The 17,298-nt window shown below is 60.4% G+C and overlaps 1 protein-coding gene across 1 annotated transcript; it reads right to left on the bottom strand.

Moving 5' to 3' along the window:
* Window positions 1-1,255: 1,255 nt before the first annotated feature.
* Window positions 1,256-15,574, bottom strand: Stx1a (syntaxin 1A). The gene is made up of 10 exons (XM_026396920.2): window positions 15,542-15,574; window positions 8,151-8,228; window positions 7,799-7,898; window positions 5,464-5,538; window positions 5,031-5,104; window positions 4,836-4,944; window positions 4,646-4,719; window positions 3,868-4,005; window positions 1,618-1,728; window positions 1,256-1,432 (listed from the first exon to the last, which is right to left on the bottom strand). The coding sequence occupies exons 1-10, from the start codon at window positions 15,569-15,571 to the stop codon at window positions 1,355-1,357; spliced, it is 867 nt and encodes a 288-aa protein (XP_026252705.1). The 5' UTR covers window positions 15,572-15,574; the 3' UTR covers window positions 1,256-1,354.
* Between the last annotated feature and the right edge of the window lie 1,724 nt (window positions 15,575-17,298).

Raw genomic sequence — 17,298 nt, 5'->3', positions numbered from 1 at the left:
CACTGCAGCCAGTGAGAAATGGCAAACATAAGCCTGCAGTACAGATACAAATGTTTATTCTACATAAAAATTCCACAAAATGGGCAGCTGGTTGTACCAAGACCTTTGGTGAAGGGGTGGAGGAGAAGCCGCAGTTCAAGAAGGCAACACGGACAGTGGTCACAGTCACTGGGCGGGAGCAAAGCCGAGGGATGCAGGGCACTCTGCGTGGCCCCGCCCTGCTGCATGCACTCGCATGCACACTCTCTGCCTGTCCACAAGGCAGGAGTCTTTGGGGGGGGGGGGCACGCTCTGACCTGAAGCCCCAAGATGGCAGGGGAGGGAGGGAGCCCTCCATGACTGGCTGCTGAATACTGCATCAGGGACAACTGACACCATGTGGCACATCAGTGGGGGACAGCAAGGGCAGGATGAGACTGCAGGCCTGAGTGACATCTGGCTTCTGGGAGCATGGAAGAGCAGGGACCATTGTCCCCAACATGCAGTGCTGGCTTAAGGTCCCAACTGATGAGGCCTGTTGGGACAGTGGCTGACCCAAGCTGCAGCCTTCATGGGGAAAGGCCTGATGGAGCCTGTTCTGCCTTCCCAGCGCCAAGGGTCACCGGCACCTGGGCACAAGCCAGCCAGCCTCTTCTGGGGTCCCATCTTCCAGTGGGTCACTTGGGGTCCCACCTACCCCAAAGAAATTGCTCCTGGGGCTGAGGGCTGTGCAAAGGGAGGCTGAGGCTGAGGACCTGCTGGGCTTTGCCCCAAGTAGGAGAGGGAGCCTGATCTTGGCGAGCCAGCAACCATGGCACCCTGAGCCTCCTGGCAGTGGTCAGCTAATAGAGGCTTAGTGCTGGGCTATCCCTCAGGGGCACCCTCCCCTAACCCAAAAAGCAGCACCATGTGGTCAGCTGGTCCCCACCCTTCAGGGGGCTCGGCTTGGGGGAACAGCTGGAGAGGCCAAAGGACAGAGAAGATGGGCAGGTGAGGTGGAAGCCAGGTGGGGATCCGGAAGCAGCCCAGATCCCAAGCCAGGGCAGTATGTGCCAGCTGCCAGCCCTGCCTGGTCAAGGTGGAGCAAGCTGGGTAAGACCTGGGTCTTCTCTGCATGGACCCATCCCTAGCCCCCCATTCTTCCCTGCCCTGCTCCCCTCTGCCTCCTCTACAGACACACACTGTCACAAATCATGCACACAACACGGCTCAGGGCAGAGTCAGGAGAGGGAAGCCCAGGGCAGACAGGGGCAGTATGGGGTGGGGTGGGGGCGTCTGAGCCAGGAGGCGGGGTGGGAGGGCGACCCAGCCAGGCAGCAGCAGCCAGGGCTCCTCAGGATAGCCCGTCCAGAGTACAGCGGCAGGTGGGTAGTTTCTATCCGAAGATGCCTCCAAAGGTAGAGGCGATGACGATGCCCAGGATCACACAGCAGATGATGATCATGATTTTCTTCTGCAAGAGGGAGAGGCAGGCATTGCTGGAGAGGGACTAGAACGAGGTCCAAGGACCAGAGGATCTGGGGGATCTCAGGGAAGGGGTGACAGCCTGAAAGTGTGTAGTGATGGGTGGTGAAGGCTCTGGTTGGAGCTTGGTGGGGGTGGAGTAGCTGCAGAATGAGGAGGGTGCTCGCTACTGACCCGGCGCGCCTTGCTCTGGTACTTGACAGCCTTCTTGGTGTCAGACACGGCCCTCTCCACGTAGTCCACTGCGTGCTCCACATTGTACTCGATCCTGTCAATCATCTCCCCCTGCAGGGCCAGGGGTGTCCAGGCTCCAGAGGGCTCCCTCTTCAGGGAGGCAGCTCAGGGCAGGGCACCAGAAGAAAACCCTAAAGGGAAAGAGAGAAGGGGGCTTGGGGAGGCCCAGCTGCAATGTCTCACCTGTGACCCCCAGGAAAGGCACCCTGGCTGGGCACACAGGCTTCTGGGACAACTCCCACCTCTTCCTACAGAGCAGCCATCTGGGGTTGGAACCAGCCATGCAGTCTCAGCCAAGGGATGGGGACTAACCATGCAGAGAATGCTAGCTAGGACCCTGACACCTCCCACCCCGATGCCCAGCAGAGGAAGATGGGTGCAGGAGTGTGTGGGCTGGAGTCTGACCCTGCCCTGGCCACAGCTCATGAGGTGACTACTGATGAGTCCCCACTCCATCCTCCTTGGGTACAATGGTTCCATCCAGTTCTTGTTTAAGACCCCTTTCCTAGCCCTGGGCCCTGGAGTCTGGCCTCATGCTCCTTCCAGGGACCAATCTGACTTCGACACAAGACTCCAGGCAAAGGTGTTTGTCCTCCTAGGAATCAGACCAGAAACTATGCAACTCCAAGAAGAAAATGTAGGGTCAGCACTCCAGCATATAGGCTCAGGCTACGACTCTCTCAATAGGACCCCTAGAGCTCAGGAAATAATGCCAAGAATTAATAAATGGGATGACATCAGATCAAAAAGCCTCTGCACAGCACTCCTCAGTATTGTATCCTGAAGAATTAAACTCATCCTACTACCGTGACACATGCAGACCGTGTTTACAGCAGCACAATTCGTAATAGCCAAACTGTGGAACCAGCCTAGGTGTCCATCAATGGATGATGGATAAAGAAAATGTGGCATTTATACACAATGGCATTTTACTGAGCCATAAAGAAAAATGAAATTATGTCATTTGCAGGAAAACGGATGGAACTTAAGAACAATAAGTGAAGACAGCCAAACTCAGAAGGTCAAAGGTTGAATGTTTTGTCTCATGTGGAAGCTGGAAAAGAAAAAGAAAAAGGAAGGGGGGACCTCATGAAGCTCCGAGGGTGAGAAGCCAGGCAAGGAGGGAGGGGAGGGGGACACCAGGGGTAACAGCAGCTTGCAGGAATGTGTAACAAGGAATCTCGCCATTACCTACACTGTAACCACCACCAGAAAACCCAGGGGAAGAGGAAACACTGTGACTCCCCCTCCAACTCCATGGCCTTCACTCGTGACCACATCATCATGGTCTGTCTTTCCAGGATGCAGCCTCCCCACCTCTGAGTTCTTGTCACTCCCATACTAAACACCCCCCATCGAGAGGCACCTCCAGGTCCCAGCAGAGCCTACTGAGGCGTCTCCATCCAGCAGGGTCTCCCTGCCCCGTTCCTCAAGTAAGTCCAGCTCCTGCCTGACTGGGGACCTGGGGAGTGCTGGTCCCCTGGCCTGGGCCAGCGCATCTCTCCTCCCCTGTGAAGTCTTCATGGCTGGCTCCTTTCATCTCTTGGCATCAGTGCAAATGCCCCTCCTCTGGCCTTCCCTGACTCACTCCATGCTTAGAGGCCATCAGGTCACCCAGCATAGTGCCCCCACGTGTGGCCCTCAGACCAGAAGCACTGCATTGCATTGCTGTTGGGCTTGTGAGAATGCATGTCCAGGCCTCTGCCTCAGCCGCCCAGTCTCTCGGCACGGGGACCAGGAGACCTGTAACAAGCCTTCCAGGTGACCCCAGGCACTTCCAAGTCTGAGCATCAGTGTTGCACTCTGCCTCCCCCTAGTGGCTCCTGAGCACCTGGTGCCAGAACACTCCACTTGCTCTTTACTGATGCTGCTCTTTCACTCAAGAGCCACTGGCTCCAGGAAGCAGGTCCTTCACTGCTATCCCTCCAGCTCCTAGAAAAGCATCTATCTAGTCCATGGTGGCCCCTGATAAATAGCCAAGGAACAGTCAGGCAGGGCTGGGGGTCATGCAAGGCCATGCAGAGGAGGGGGTGCACAGGGCCCTAGAGGCACTGCCCACAGCTGGTGGCTTGTTACCTGAGGACTTGTTCCCTCCCGAGCAGGGCAGCGTGTTGGACAGAAAGGGGAAGGTCAGTGCAGCCCTGCGTGCTGCTGGGGACTGGGAGGCGGCAGCGAGGACTGGGCACTCACCTGGCTCTCAACCAGCATGGCCATGTCCATGAACATGTCATGTAGCTCTCGGATGCTGTTCTCCAGCTTGATGATCTCACTGTGCCGGGTCTCGATCTCGCTCAGAGCCTGTTTCGAGATGCTGGAGTCCATGATGATCTAGGGGTTGGAGCAGTGAGCTGAGGCCTGGGGTCCAGGATGAGGAGGGCAGAGGCCACAGAGGAAGGCAGCTGGGATGGCAGAGCTGGTCTGGAAGCTGGGCTTCCTCTCCAGCCATGACCCTCCCGCCTCCTACTGGTCCTCCATTATATGAGCTGTCACCTAATTTCTCTGTGACTCAATTTCCCACCTGTAATAGGGCTGATAATACTCCCCACCTGTGCCTGCCACAGAGTGAGTGACAGTCCTTAAGCTGCCTTTCCTCCACGCCCCTCTCTTCTGGAACTCACACCCAGTGCCACCTCCTTTGGGAGGTTCCTCCTGCTTGGCAGGGCACAGAGCTTCACTGGAAAGTAGAGACGGCCAAATATCCTCCATGAGAGGAAGCTGGTCCTGAGGACGATGGGAGAAGCCCAGGCGACGATCAGGGACAGCAAGGAAGTGGGTCCAATTGAGGCACCAAGGGCACGGGTTTCGCAGCCACTCTCCCTACATTTATGTGACCTCAGCCTGGCCCCTTCCCTCTTCTAACACCTGCCCTAGGGTGTCTGTGTCCAAACAGACCAGGCCCAGTGCTTTGAGCACACAGCTGGGGTGAGGACGGGGCTAGTGTTGATAGGAGAGGTGGGGTCACACTCACCCCAGAGGCAAAGATCGCGGGGTTCCCACTCTCCAGCATGTCCTCCAATTCCTCACTGGTCGTGGTCCTGCCGGCTGCAGGTGGGGTCACTCTGAGCCAAACCCTCTCCAGGGTGCTCACTGGCATCCCGGGCCCCACCCTGTCCCTCCAGGCCCTGCCCTATCCCTCCAGGCCCGGCCCCACCACTCACTGATCTCCAGCTGCCTCTGGATGCGGCCCTTGCAGCGCTCACGGTAGTCAGACTGCGTGGCGTTGTACTCGGACATGACCTCCACAAACTTTCGGGACAGCGTGGAGTGCTGGGAATCCAAGACAGGAGAACAGGTGTCAGGCCCACCGCGACCTGGGGCCTCAGGTGCCCACCCACCCTGGAGTCCAGGCACACCTGTGTCTTCCGGATCCTCAGGTCTGCGGAGGAGCGGTTCAGGCCCTCCTCCTGCTCGATGCTCTGCTCGATGCCTGGGGGTGGGGGACACAGGGCTGCTGGGCCACAACCTGTCCCACTCACCACCGTCCCCAGCCCGCCCAGGATCTGGCGTCCCATAGCCAGCAGAGGTAGGGGTGGAGTGGTCTATGAATGACCTGAATGGTGATACGGGAAGTAGAAGGGGGCCACCTGTGAGGCCTTGGGCACACCCCAATATCTGCATCTATTGGGTGCTGGGTCTGGTGGCTCCGACCACCCTCTGCCCCTGCTGCTCACTTTCTGCCAGGAAGGCCAGGGCCATGTCCAGAGTGGGATGCGCCAGGTGCTGTGAGTGAATAGGGAGCCAAGACCCAGTGCCCCCCTCCTGGCGGGGGGTGATCAGTGGACTCACTCTTCAACTTGGAACGAACTTTGTTTGCCGTCTTCTTGATGTCGGACATGAGCTCCTCCAGCTCCTCCTTGGTCTCTGGGGAGGCACAAGGGGTGGGGTGTGGATACCTGGGTCATCCCTGCCTATATTTGGGGTCTATCTCCCTCACTGTGGGCCTGGAGGGGGCCTCCCCTCCCCTGGGCCAAGGCTCTGACTGCACCCCCAATCCCAGGCCAGGCCGGCAGCTACAGCCCACACCCCTTGCACTGCCTTCGGAGGCACCTCCTTCCTCCTTCACTGGCTCCCTCACCCCCTGGAGATAACAGATGGGTCTAAATTTAAGGCAGAAATAATTGTGGAGCAGCTGGCAAGGCTGGAGTTGGCACCGGGGAGCATTTACTCGACGCCTGCATGAGTCGGAGGTGGGGGTGCAGGCTCACCTCGCCGTACCTGGTAGCTCAAAAGGGCATGTGGCCAGCCAGTGGGCTGACACAGGCCAGGCTGGGAGGAGCCTCCCCCAACCTGCATCCCCTGGAGTCTCAGCCACAGGTGCCTGATAGGGCAGATCGGGGTCTCCTCACAAAGCTGCCCCTCCCCTAGGTGCCAAGCACCGTGCAGCAGCTGGGGGAGGAGGCACCTGGCCTGTGGGGGGAGCTGAGGAAGAGGTCCAGAGGCAGGTTCCCTGGACACAGCTGGCCTGGAGGTGACAGGTGGCTGGGGCCATGAGGTGAAGGAGGAGGAGGGCAGCAACATGGTGCTCTGGCTCTTGTTCTAACCAGGACCACCCTCCTAGGCTGGCAGAGGCCCTGGGGGTGCACAGCTCGGCCCTCTCTGAGGGGTTGGCCACCCTCCGCTGGGGTGCTCCTGGCATGCCCAAGCCCCAGGCAACCCCTAGGACTCCCCAGAAGGTGGGACCGGAGACGGGTCTCAACATGGTGTCAGGAAGGGCCTAGGCAGGGGTCATCTCCCAAGGGGAACTTGAGTGGGGTGGAGCAGGGTCTCCATAGAGCGGGGGTGGCGCCTTCTCCGCGCAAACAGAGGGAAACTTGGTTACCAGCTGCTCTGACGTCTCAGCCTCTTTTGCTCAGACCCAAAATAGCCCAGCCGGATGGCGGCCCCCAGAGGCAGCAATGCCAGCCTTGGCCCGGGAAAGCCCCCCACCCCCTGCCAACCTGCCCAACTCCGCTCAGCCCTGGCACCCCATGAGGAGCCCCCTCCCCTTGCTGCGTGCCTGGGTCTCAGCCAGGTCTCGACTGCTCAGTTCACAGGCACAGTCCCCACCCTGGCACAGAGTGGGAGAAGTACAGACAGTGGCACGGGGGCCTGAGGGTGGCTGCTGAGAGGCTCCACTGCCCTTCTACCCCATGGGGCAGCTAAGGGTGCTCTGTTCTCACTCACAGTCACCACCTGACCCTTGGCAGGAACAATCACACAGGGTCATGCAGTGACTCAGGTACAGATGGGTAGAGAGACACATCATGACCTATCTATCCTGGATACATCCCTGGGGAGGGGGTAAAGCATGATAGTTGCACTGGCATGTCCCCTGCCCTGGAGGTCCCTCTCCTGTGCTTCCTCATAGGCCTCATGAGCTGGCACCTTCCAGAGAAGCCGGAGGGGCAGGAGGTAAGCAGTCTGCAAGGAGCAGAGTGCCTGGAGGCATTAGGGTCTGGGTCCAGCCACAGGGGGCCAATCTCTGCCAGCTTGGGGGGGTGAATGCCCCTCCAGCGAGACGATCCTGGGCGGGTCTGCTCATGGCAGCCTGGCGCACACTGGTGTATTAATCAGTATCTCAACAGGAATGAGAGGGCCGGGGCAGGGGAACCATCAGGGGACAGGGTGGAATCCCAGAGTACACAGGCTCCTTGTGCAGAGGGAGAGGTGACTTCCTGGACCCGTGAGAATGCCCAGCTCCTGGGTACCAAGTGGCCAGGTGCCAGGGCTGCCAGCTCTTGCCGGAAGCTCTGCCTGCCTGGCCAGCATGCCCTCCCACAGCAGCCATCTGCTCCCCAGGGAGGCGGCCAGGGGCGGGGCCGGCAGGGCGGCCTCCTATTGATCAGAGACTGCTCCCTCCCTCTCAGAATCCTGGGCAGGGCAGTGGCCAGACCTGTGGCCTTAGGAAAAAACCAGGGTACTCAGGGAGGGTGGTGCTGATCACGTGACACCGCCCCCCTCCGCCATGGGAGGGTGCCCCTCCCACAACCCAAGACTTCCTAGGAGTCCCAGATCCAACTGGTGGCCGTGGGCACTGGCCCCTTGACCCCAGGACAACTGCTGCTTCGTCAGCCGCCTGCAGTGCGGGATGCCAGGGTCTGTACCCCCGTCAGTCCTGGCCCATCCCCAGGCCCCCACTCACTCTCGTCAGGGTTGGGTGAGGCCAGGATGGCACTGTGCTTCCGCTTCACCTCCTCCACGTTCTCTGCGATCTTGTCGATGAAGCCCCGGATCTCCTCCACCTGGAGATCAAGGCCAGGGGGTCAGAAAAAAGCCCAGGAGGGATGGCATGGGCCCAGGGCCTGCTCAAAGCCAGGCTGGGCGGGAAGGTGGGGGGTTAGGCGTGAGCTGAGCTCCGCTCTGAACTTCAACACCTCTGCCCGCCAGTGAGGTCATTCACAGGTGTACTCGGGCTGCTGGGCCCACTCAGGGGGGAGAGTGGCCACCCAAGTCTTGGCAGGGCACAGGGAGACGCAGGGTGGGCTGGCTCCCACCTGCTCGAAGAACTCATCCATGAAGCGGTCTCGGTCCACGGTGACTGTGACATCATCATCATCGTCGCTGTCCTTGGCCTGCACAGGGTTGTGCATAAATGAGTGGACCCATGTAAGATCCCCAAGTCCCACTGGACCTGGGACTCCAAGCTGCAGGGCATCTGTGAGGATGTAGCCGTGCCAACCACCCACCTCCCTCAGGGGGGCCTCTGGGCAGGGACAGGGACAGTCCTACCTGTGCCCTGGTCTCTCAGCCACAGTGAGACCTGGAGTATCCCTGAGCATGCAGTCTGAGAGAGTGGCCTTGGCCGTCAAGTTGGTAAAGGGACCAGGTCTCCACCTCCAGACTAGGGATTCCCTCCCAGTGGCTCAGAGGCCCTGCCATGGGGCGGGCAGCCCAACCTCAAGGTGCAGTCCCCCGACTCAGTGGCCCCAAAATTGAAGTGAGCCCACAAGTTGGCTGGGCCTCTGGCTGGCCCCTCTAGGTCCCCAGGCTGGCTGAGACAGACTGCCTGCCAGCAGGTCCTCCTCTCTCCAGCCCTGTGGTCTTAGTTAAGCCCAGCGTTCCCAAGGTCCCTTCCTGGTTGGCCCCTGCTGGGGAGCCTGCTGCTCCTCTGAGGCCTGGGTGTCACTGAACCCTGCCTCACAAGGTGGAAGCCACCTCCACAGCACCCAGCCAGGCCCGCGCGATGCCGTCGGTGAGGCGCTCTGTTGGGTGTCAGCCTGGCCAGCTCAGGTTTCTTAGGGCTCTCACTCCTTGTCAGCCTCCACGTTGGACCCAGATGCTCCTTCCTTCCAACACAGAGCGGGGCCAACAGGCAGGAGGGGCAGGTCACATCTAGGCCATGGACACAGGTGTGGCCCCACCCTGCTGCCCCAAGAGCACCTGCACGATAGCCACCGGTCATGAGAGGGGGAATCCCGTCTCTGCTCTGCTGGCCGCAGTCATGACTGTCCACCCGACACCTGGAGTCAGCAGAGGCCAGCCCACTCTGCTGCCCAAGGTCCCTCTCCAGAGCCGAAGCATGGAGAGGCAGGGTGGCTGCCCAGGGCATGGGGCACTGCCTCTCAGACTGGGGCTCAGGGCCCTTCGGGGGGCAGGCACTGCCTGACTCTCTCATCAGGTGGGGGTCAAGGGACGAGGAAATCTGACAGAACCATTGGGCTGGGCCCAGGACAGACACTGCCCACTGAGGGTCATCCTTCTGTCTGTTTGCACCTCTGTGAAATGGGGACACTGATGGCTGGCTGCAAGGAGAGGACTGAGGAGGGTGGACGGCAGAGATGTTCAAGGGCCCCACCAAGACCCTGCCACGTGGGGACCCACCAAGAGAGGACAGGAGGCTGGGAGCTATCTGGAGGCAGCTCCAGGGCCTCCTCCCATCAAAGATCACACCTCCTCCCCCAGCTGCTAAAATAAACCCCCCGCTCCCTCTCCCCACAATGTGTGCGGCTGCTGCCAGGTGGCTGCCCCTCCCCCAGGCCCACCCAAAGACACAGAGAATCGGGTGCCATTTTCATACTTGTGGACCAAGCCAGACCCAGGAATCGTCAGAGAGCATTTTCTAGGGAAACTGAGGCCCAGGGCAGCCCCAGGAACCCCACTCTGTCCTGGGTGGCCAGGCAGGTTGGGAAGTGGTCCCAAGGGTTCCTGCCACTGGAGAATCCTGCCCCCTCTGCTCTTCTGGTGCCGAGAAGGATGAGGATGGGAAGGGGTGGAAGGAGAGGGTTCCAGCTCCTTTTCCAGCAAGAAGAATGTCCAGAGGTGACAGGCAGTGCCAGCCCTGCCGAGCCCCGGGGATCTGGACTGGCGCCACTCTGGACCTCGACCTGCCCATTGGTCAAACAGACCCCATCCTCTCCAGCAACCAGTGAGCGCCAACCTGCCCTCCAGGCCTCCCTGGAGGGCCAAAGGCTGGAGGAGGAAGTTCCTAAGTCAGAGCTGGCGGCGGAGGTGCACGGCCTCCTCCAGGCCCTGAGAGGGCAGAGCTGGAAGGGGCCCAGGTCCACCTTAGAGATGGCATTCAGGGTGGCCTCCAAGCTGATCAGGATTTAGGGCCCGACCTCACAGCTGCAGTCAAACCAGCTGTGGCCCCTTGAGGGGATGCTCCAAGGACATGGCGGGCACCTTCCCCTCAGGACCTCCCACTCCTCCGCCACCCTGGGCGCATTTCTCTGGCTCGGAATGGGAGGTGTCCCTCCCAATCAGGACCTCGCTCCTCTGGTCTCCCACACACGATCCACAGCCCTACATGAACCAGAGCTGCAGACTCTCAGGCCCCAAAGGACCTGAGAAGTCCCGTGGCCTCAACTTCTAGCCTCAGTTAGCATGCTCCTGTGACAGAGAGCTCACTAGCTTTCCAGGGCATCTCTGCACATCTTAGGCAGACTCCACTATTAGATATTCCTTCCCTTTCCTGTGGTTTGGCCCAAGGTAGAATTCCAAGGACATTTTATTTATAGACCAGTTCTCACTAAGTGGACCAGGTTGGACTTGAACTTGTGATTCTCCTGCCTTAGCTTCCCAAGTAGCTGGGATCACAGGCATGTGCCACTGTGTCCTGCCTCCTTCCTCTTTCTAGATGATCTACCTTTATTAATGTAGCCAGAGATGATACAGGTGATCGTGCAGTGCTTCCCAACAAGGAAAACCCTAAGCCTTTCCCCACCAGTGTGTGGGTTGGATCTGGGGCTCAAGTGAAGGACTTTTTTCCTGCTTTGTGTCTTTGTTTATGCTCTCTGTCACAGGAGGCATGCTAGCTGAGGCTAGAAGTTGAGGCCACGGGACTTCTCAGGTCCTTTGGGGCCTGAGAGTCTGCAGCTCTGGTTCTTGTAGGGCTGGGAATCGTGTGTAGGAGACCAGAGGAGCGAGGTTTGTGAGATGCTGGTGGCTCTTGACCGATGCTCTTTGCAACCTCAACTACATCCAGGCCAGAGCTTGTGGCATCTTCCTAGAGACACCCTCAGATAACTCAGACCCTGGCTCAGCTCACTGGGCGGTGAATTAAATGCAAGCCCCTGGGGTGTTGGATATCAGAGCCCTACCTGCCTCTCTCACCTCCCAACCCTCCCACATGCTTGACCAAGACAGAATGGGGTGATGCGGTGAGCCTGCTCGTCCTGGTGCCTTGGCCAGGGTGGGCGCCGTACAGGCTCGTGAATAGGGCAGCCAGGCATGTTTGGGGGATTGGGTCTCCAGCTCCCTTGGGAATCTGCAGCCCCCTGAGCGGCAGCAGAAAGTCTGGAAAGGGGGCTGGACTGGATCTGAGGCCCTGGGAAGCCCTGACGTGGAGGTGACAGCTGGAATTGTAGGGCAGCTGCAGGCTCAAGGGCCCAAGGGGGCTGGACAGATGTGCCCAAGTACCACATGGGCATCTTGCCAGCCACCTGGCCAGCGCTAGATTCCACCTTTCTCCAAAGCCCTCTCCTTAAGCCCCCAGCTCAGAACCCACTCTGCTCCAGGCCCCCAAGCCAGAAATCTGGGGGCACCCCATTCTCCCTCCTCACAGCCACTAACCTCCCATTTGTCTGGGTGGGTTTTCTTTCTTTCTTTCCCTGCCACCCCTCCTTTTCTGTGGTCCAGCAACAGAATCCCCTGCTCCCCAGGTTCCACCCAGAGGGCTGAATGGGGGCTGTGGGGCGGGGCTGGTGACCCCGTGCCCCAGGGCAATGCTGCTGGCTCTCCTCCTCTGGCCAAGCAGTCCAGCTCCAGCCTCATCTCCCCAGCCTAAGCTGGAAGCCAAGGCTGCCCCCACCACAGAGGCCATCAGAAGACCCCCTTTGGGAGCCACGGTGGCAGAAGGCCCCAGGCTTGCCCTGGCTGATGCGGGCAGCCCCGGTGGTCTTCCTGGCAGAGGCTGCAGGATTCCAGGACAGCTTCCTGACCTGTGTCTGATTCCTTGGCCACGGCCTCCAGCCGTCCCGGCGATGGCGCCTGGCCAACCAGCAGGTTGATTCGTCACTGCTCAGCCCAGCGCCCGCTGCTGTCTGCCTCCGGGGCTATTTTTTTCCCTTCCTCTTTTTAATGACTAATCAAAGTCAATACCACTAGTGCAGCAAGGCCCAGAGACCAATCAGGATGTGCGAGAGGCCACTCTGGGTCTCCAGGAAAGCAGGCTCCCTCTGTGGTCCGGCCTCTCTCCTCCCCACCGCTGGGTCTGTGGTCTGGGTGCTCCCTGTGCCTCCCATGCCAGGTCCCCAGGCGGCAGATGCCCCTTTGCAGGGCCCCAGAGAGCTCAGGAAGGCACTTCCCACCCTGGAAAGGGGCTGGGCTCTGCTGTGTGACCTTGGATAAACCTCGGGCCCTTTCTGAACCTCACTTTTGTGGTGCTTAAAACAGGAGGCTAGACTGGACAGACCTGCAGGGCCCCCTCTGTCTGCACCCTGGGTGGGGGGATATGCCCAAACTCCCTGTTTATTCTGAGGTCCTCAAAGGAGCTGATGGGAGGCCAGGAGGGAGACTCTGCCCGGCTCCTGTTCCTGCCTCCTCTGTGGGCAAGGAATACTGGCTCCATTGTACAGATGGGGAAGCGAGCTGAGCAGCTGAGGCTGAGGTGGCAGAGGCCAGCTGGGGGCTGGGGTTCCTGGCTGCCCCAGGGAGCCTGGCCTGCTACAGACCTCAGGGGGCCCTGGGAGGCCCTGTGCAGGGCCACCAGCCCATATCTCTTGCTTGGACAATCCGAACCCTTGGCTTTCCTCAGATGGCCCCTCCTTTTGGATCACCCCTCTCCTCCTAAGTCCAGCTTCCCTTTCTGGGCCCTCCCAGGGTCGAGGTGGCCCAACCCGCCCTCTGTGGTCACTCTTTGCCTCTTATGGCAGCTCCCACATGACCCTCGTAGCCCAGTGTATGCAGGAAGGTGTGTGGGCGCTCTGGGGAGTCCCCTGGGCGGAAGTCAGGAAGGCCTCTGAGTCGGGGGGGTGGGGGCAGCTACATGCCAGGGTGTGGTTGCCTGGGGAACCCTACCCCCAAAGTCTGCCCGGCTCTGTCACCTGTCTCCCCTCTGAGGTCACCTGCACCCCAGGGGCTAACCTCCTGGTCTCTGAGGGCCTGTTGCAGAGTTGAGGCCCCTAACCTGGTCCCCATGGTCCCCTCACTATGGCCTACAGAGCAGGGAGGATCTGACCAGGAGGGTGGGGGCTGGGGAAGGCTGGAGGGCCGGGCCTGGCCTGCGGAGCTGAGGAAGCTCGCCAGCTCCTTCTCCAAGTGTGACTTTTATAAATAAGCTCCCGTCGCCTTCCTTCCAAATGTGGTGGCGTTGGGTGGGGGAGAGAAGGGAGGAGGAGGAGGAGGAGGAGGGAGGCAGGAGGCTGGGGCCATGACAGCTGCTGTCCTAGGTGCTGCCTCTGTCCAGCCTAGCCACCACTGGCCTCTTCATTCCTAGAGTTCCTGGGGTTCAAAGATTCCCCCAAATATGCAGCTGAAGTCAGGGGACAGCTGGGATCTAGGTTTTCCTATTTCCATTTCACAGGTGGACGCCCCAGGCCTGGAGAGAGAAAGGGACTTCTAGGAAGGTCTGACTAGTCACCCCAGCCAGAGAGGGCTCCTGCCAGCCGCCCTGGAGCTGCTAGAAACCCTCCACAGCAGGGCTGGTGACAATGAGGTCAGCCTTCATGGGCTCTGAGTGCCTGGGGTGGGGCTGGGGTGCCTGGAGAGCGCCTCAGACAATTCAAAGCCAAGTCAAGTCCCACTGTCTGAGGGACCACTCAGGCTCATCTGGGAGCAGGGCAAAGATCTGGATTCAAGTTCAATCCAAGCTCTCTTGGGGCTCCCCAGTCCTGGCCAGGAACCAGCAAGGCCCCTTTCTACCACCCTTCCCTCCATCTATCAGTTTTCCTGTGCCTCAGTCTCCTCTTCAGCAGAGGGGATGACGGCCAATGAACCAGGGGCCGCCATCAGGTGTATGGGACTCTGTGGTCCTGACCACTGAGCTCCCACGCAGTCCCTCGAGGGACCCACCAGGCACCCTGACATGGACAAATACAGCTCACAGCTGTTCGTCCTGGGCTGCCACGCTTCCGACTCAACACTGCATAGGAAACTTGAGAGCGTTTAGAGACCTCAGACGACAGGAGGGGGCATCTTCTTCCTCTGAGACTTCCTGGGGTTCACAGAGGGGCTGGCGGGGCACTCAGCCAGGAATAAGGCAGGTGGTATGGCATGCTGCAGCCAGGGACATGGAGGCGGGAGAACACCCGGGGCTCTGTCTGCCCAGGAGACAAGACTGGTACAATGGGGGCACAACAGGGGCACCCCGGGCACAGAGGCAGTTAGCCTCTGGGCAGAGCCAAGGGGTCAAAAGCTCAAGGACACTTCAAACTTTGCATATAAGGGGACCTAGGGCTCAGGCTCTAAGTGGGGCACAGACGGAGGATTCTGGGGAGCCACTGAAGTGGGGTGGCACCCACAGATCAATGGGTGGGGTCAGTCAGGGGATCAGATGAGACAACCTGGTACTGAGCCTGACTGGCCCCTCCCACAGGCAGGCTTCATTTCCTCCACTGCCCCCCACAGCCCTTCCTGCCATCCCTAATTGCAGAGGCCAGGGGAAGGGGAGCCCCATTGACGAGGAGCAGGTGGCAGGAGATCCCCGTCTGGGCTGGGGGTCGGTGGGCTTGGAGTCAGAACCTCTGAGCATCCTCCCACTGTCCCCTGAAACCCCGCCCCTGGAACCACACCCCAGGGGCCTCCAGACACAGGTGGAAAAACAGACGGAGGTCGCAGGCAGACCAGGGGATCCGGGAAGGGGCTGGAAATGCCAGGCTGAGCTCCCGGGAAGCCTGAAGGTGGGCGGGGAACAGGTGTGAACCCCTCCCCAACCCGGGGTGGGCAGAGGATCCGACCGCGACCCGGCGGACAGGGAGCCACAGGTGCTGGGCGGGAGCCACAGGTGCTGGGCTGCGCGGCTCCCGCCGAGGAGGCCACCCGCACCCGGGGCCGGGCTCCGCGGCGGGGCTCCGTGCGGGGGGCCGCGCCGGGCCGGTTCCCACTGCGGTCTGCCCATCCTGCCTTGTGTCTACACCGAGGGAGACGAAGGCTCGACGCGAGGGGCAGTGGAGCTACAGAGGCAAGACCTGCTCCGCTGACGAGGAGAGGTCAGGCTTCCGTCCCGCCACCGAAACCCCACGACAACCCCCGGACCCCCCAAACCAGGGGCGCCGGAAAGTTTGTCCAGGACCCTAGGCCCCGGCCTCCCGTCCACCGGCCAACGCGGCCGAGCTGGCGCGAGCCCATGACCCCAGTGGGTCCGAGGGGCGGGACCCGGAGGGGGTCGGGGTCCCAGCCCGCAGGCTCCCTCCTGGGTGGCGCCCGGGCTGTGCCCCAGGGCCGTGCGAGGCGGGCGGGAGAGCGCGGCGCCCCGGCGGACAGCGGCCGCGCGCGGGGCCGGACTCACAGTGCGGAGCTCCTGGGTTCGGTCCTTCATGCTCCCGGGAGTGGCAGCGGCGCCGGCTGCAGCCGAGTGAGCCCCGCATGCGCGGCGGCCGCCCCGCGGCTGCGCAGCGCCTGCCCGGCCCCGCCCCGGCCCCCGGGACCCCGGCCCAGCCCAGCCGGCCCCGCCCAGCGCCATCCGCGCCCGGCCTGGCCCCGCCCCCAGCCCGCCCCCAGCCCGCCCCCAGCCCGCAGCCTGCGTTGTCCTACCCTCCCCAGGCAGGATCCCTTAAGAGGATGGAGTCCCAGAGCCCTTGTTCCTCCCCTGCCCCAGCCCCCTTTCCAGTCGACCACTCGGCGTCCTCGGTCTGGACCCTGGATCCTCACTCCAGAGCTTGTCACTTCGCCCCGGTTTGGCTAGAGATTGGAACTCCCTCCTTGACTTTATTGACTAGGGACCCCCTGCGCCCCTTCCTTCCTTTACTCAAAGTCCCCCACACACACACACCGAGAGTTCCAGCCTCTGAGCCCCTGCTCTTCCACTTCTCCCATCATCTCCTCCAGACACAGGCTCTGAGCCCCTCTTTCCCCAGAACTTAATCTGTCCCATGCTGGGTGACCGCCCTTTTTTTCTTTACTTTCTACACCTAGCAGAATGTAGGAAGCCCTTGATCTTTGGGAAAGGGAGATTTAAGTTACAGGTCCCTCCTTCCCCTTTTCCCACTTCCCCAACCCTGAGTCCCAGGCCTGAGGTCCTACTTCCTATCTGGAAGCTGGAGCAGCATAGACTGGGGCCCAGGTTCCTGTTGAATCAATGGGAAGATCTTAGTAGTACCTGCGGAGGACTGGAAGTGGGGGCTAGTCAGGAACAGATGTAACCTTTAGGTCCCTGCCAGCATCTGTTGCAGGAGTACACGTGCACGCACACACACATACACTCACACCAGCATCCCCTTGAGTCCCAGCTGTCTCTTCTGTGTAGTGGCTCAGACCCTCTTAACCTCAAGCCAAGCACTCCCCTTTGCCTTACCCAGGGCTGCTAAGGCATTACTCTGGAGCCTGTCCAGCTCCTGCTGCCCAGTGTGTCTGGGCCTGGCACCTCTCCCAGACTTCCGGCACAGGTTAGCTGGCTGAGAGACAGACTGGGGACACGCTCCAGCCTTCCCTTCTTCCTTGGAAAATCTGGCCCAGGGATGTAACCTGGCACTGAAGACAGTTTCGCTGCTTCTAGTTGTCCAGGTTTCAACCTTGAATGCCCTGCAGAGGCGGTGTCCGGGGCACCCCATGTGACTGATGAGAAACGAGGACCCACCTGCTAGAGGACCTTGCCCAGGGTTATGAGGAACAAGTGGCAGGGGGAGCTGCCTGGCTCCTGGTCCACTGAGCTTTCCTAGAGACCAGTCTGGCTGTCTGGGAAGTGGAGACAGCTCCTGGCCTCAGAGAGCCCTGGGGTCACCCAGCGTCAGTCATTGAGACACATGAAATGGTTGCATCAAAGAAGAATAAAGAAAGGTGTGGGAGCCCTTCACCCTAAACTCTGGTTTTCTGATATAAACCTTATACTTTATTCATTAATTCATCAAACACCACATGGGAAGCCATGTGCTGGGGCCCCTGCTCTGTACTGAGGGTGGTCCTGGTGAAGTAGGGCACCCAGATCTGGTTCTAATATGAGAGGGAGCCAGAGTGCCTTCCCAAAGGGTGACTGCCAGCGAGGATTGTGACCTAGACAACTGACATCGAGTAGGATGAGGGGGTGAGGTTGCAGCATCCTGGACAAAA

The sequence above is a fragment of the Urocitellus parryii genome, chromosome 9 (genome assembly GCF_045843805.1).
Source record: "Urocitellus parryii isolate mUroPar1 chromosome 9, mUroPar1.hap1, whole genome shotgun sequence".
NCBI lineage: Eukaryota > Metazoa > Chordata > Mammalia > Rodentia > Sciuridae > Urocitellus > Urocitellus parryii.
Note: the sequence above shows the minus strand (reverse complement) of the source record. Positions and strands in the feature narration are given on the sequence as shown.

Coding starts and splice junctions, on each gene's coding strand:
- Stx1a (XM_026396920.2), bottom strand. CDS start 15,571: ATGAAGGACCGAACCCAGGAGCTCCGCACT. Junction 7,899..8,150: donor TGGATGAGTTCTTCGAGCAG/GTGGGAGCCAGC, acceptor CTTGATCTCCAG/GTGGAGGAGATCCGGGGCTT. Junction 5,105..5,463: donor AGTTCGTTCCAAGTTGAAGA/GTGAGTCCACTG, acceptor CCCCACCCCCAG/GCATCGAGCAGAGCATCGAG.